Here is a 1,896-nt window from a genome sequence, read left to right as displayed (position 1 = left end):
AACATAAATAAATAAATAATGCTTTTAAATTTAGACACGAAACATTTAGAAAATACTTAAAATAATCTAACTCATGACTGAAAAATTCTGAAAAATATGGTAAGTTGAAAGATACTTAATGTGCCCACCAAAAATCAAAACATGCTGAATGTAACACTCAGACATCCAAACAGAAACGAGACAGAAATTACACTAAATCAATACGCACACCTGAAAGTGAAAGTGAAAATACATTAGAGACCACCGAAGTATAAAACTCAAGGCTTGTTCACTGGTTAAGTTTTAGTTATTGGTTCATATTTCATCTGCTTCCGGAAAGCAGTAATCAAACTTTTAGGGATTGGGTTATCGGAGAAGTTTACCCAGTTCATTAAAAGAATAGCTCAGGTAACTCAATTTGATAATTAATCTATGTTTCCCATAGAGGCCCCAAGGGCAGCACGGAATCAGCCTCCTCATACATCATATCTTCCACTGCTTGTGATGTGGAAACTGTTGGATACTCAACGAGTTGAGAATCAGATGATTCAATACCCAGAAACCTTACAAGGTTATCATAATGAGACCAAAGATGATTTAGTTCTGATTGCCTGGCTGCCAACTGGGATTCCAGCTCAGCATTCCGCTTCTGAAGGAGATCAAATTCTTTAGCACAGCCATGAACGGGGTCAATCACTCTTGCACTCGCTTCATAAACCATGCTATTCACTGCCGCTCCTCTTTCCCCACTCTCCATACCCTAAACCAGACCAACATCAAAACCATTAATATCATTTTATCAAACACTACAGCGCTAAACACTTCTATGATTGCGAGAAAAAAGAAGAGATATTCCAATTAGGTTAATATCATGTGTATTTATGTTTGCCCAATTAAGAATTTAGCACAAGCTTCTTTGTATCGAGTTTGGGAATTCAGAACTAAAGTACCACTAAATAAAACGTTCCTAAACTAAAATTTTGAGAAATAAATATGGGCCATAGTAAGAGAAATACTTGAAGTAGTTTAATGATCTGGCCAGTCCCAAATATTTTATGCACGATTGCGAACTTCTCCGGATCGTTTGGAGGAAAATGGGGAGCCAAAACACATTCTGTTGAACATTTCTTTCGCTGCACTCTACACGCTGCACACGATTTCATTTTATTTTTCTTACCCATATCAGATAATGAATGCTCTCACTATGTAATAGCTCTCAAATAGACCAGCTTTAACTCTATCTTACGTCTATATTTTATATAGCAGCAAGTTCTATATAAATATACGTGCATCAGAACTTGCGTTTGTAAATATACAGCTTCTACTTTGTTAGAAACAGTATCATGATTAAACATGTCTCGACAAATAGCTGTCAATTTCAAAGGGATCAAGATATGGTGGATTTTTACATATTTTTAACATGCGATCCACGCTGAACTCTTTCCCACTTACCTTGATAGTCCACAATTTCTAGAATGTCTGGTCTTTTATTACAATCATGACGACAGCAGGAAAATAACAGTGCCCTTTATTCGCAGATTTTTTTGTTTTAAAACGGTTTATAAAGTTATGTGATGTTGATTTTTAAACTAATTGTGTCCATTTCTGCTCTAAAGTCATATCTATCAATGTTCACAAAATTGATAATTGTCTCCATGGTCTGTTCTAAAGTCATATCTATGAATGTTGACAAAATTGATAATTGTCATTTGGGGCCACTACTCGTCTTTATGTTGTTTCGAAATGAATGTAGCCGTAAACCATACATTGATACGTAAATAATTTACATCTCAGCTGATAAACGAGTTTGTAATTTTCTATCACATAGTTGTATTGTACATTTCAGTGGAAGCTTGCATATACAGTTGAGTTGAATTTTCAAGCTTTGATGACAGAGTTCTTTTTGGAAAATTATTG

At 35.0% G+C, this 1,896-nt stretch overlaps 1 protein-coding gene across 1 annotated transcript; it reads right to left on the bottom strand.

Annotated features, from left to right (window-relative positions):
* Positions 1-211: 211 nt before the first annotated feature.
* LOC149538551 (LOB domain-containing protein 23-like) lies at positions 212-1,284 on the bottom strand. Its single transcript, XM_089802848.1, has 2 exons — positions 996-1,284; positions 212-739 (listed from the first exon to the last, which is right to left on the bottom strand). The coding sequence occupies exons 1-2, from the start codon at positions 1,158-1,160 to the stop codon at positions 410-412; spliced, it is 495 nt and encodes a 164-aa protein (XP_089658974.1). The 5' UTR covers positions 1,161-1,284; the 3' UTR covers positions 212-409.
* Between the last annotated feature and the right edge of the window lie 612 nt (positions 1,285-1,896).

Source organism: Cupressus sempervirens, chromosome 9 (assembly GCF_028749045.1).
Source record: "Cupressus sempervirens isolate cs-2001-9-10 chromosome 9, ASM2874904v1, whole genome shotgun sequence".
NCBI classification, from domain to species: domain Eukaryota; kingdom Viridiplantae; phylum Streptophyta; class Pinopsida; order Cupressales; family Cupressaceae; genus Cupressus; species Cupressus sempervirens.
The sequence above is the reverse complement of the archived record's forward strand: the minus strand, read 5'-3'. Positions and strand labels throughout refer to the sequence as shown.

Bases quoted from the DNA above. Each gene is read 5' to 3' on its own strand.
- LOC149538551 (XM_089802848.1), bottom strand. From the start codon at position 1,160: ATGGGTAAGAAAAATAAAATGAAATCGTGTGCAGCGTGTAGAGTGCAG. The intron at 740-995 runs GTATTTCTCTTA...GGTCTGGTTTAG, and splicing joins AGATCATTAAACTACTTCAA to GGTATGGAGAGTGGGGAAAG.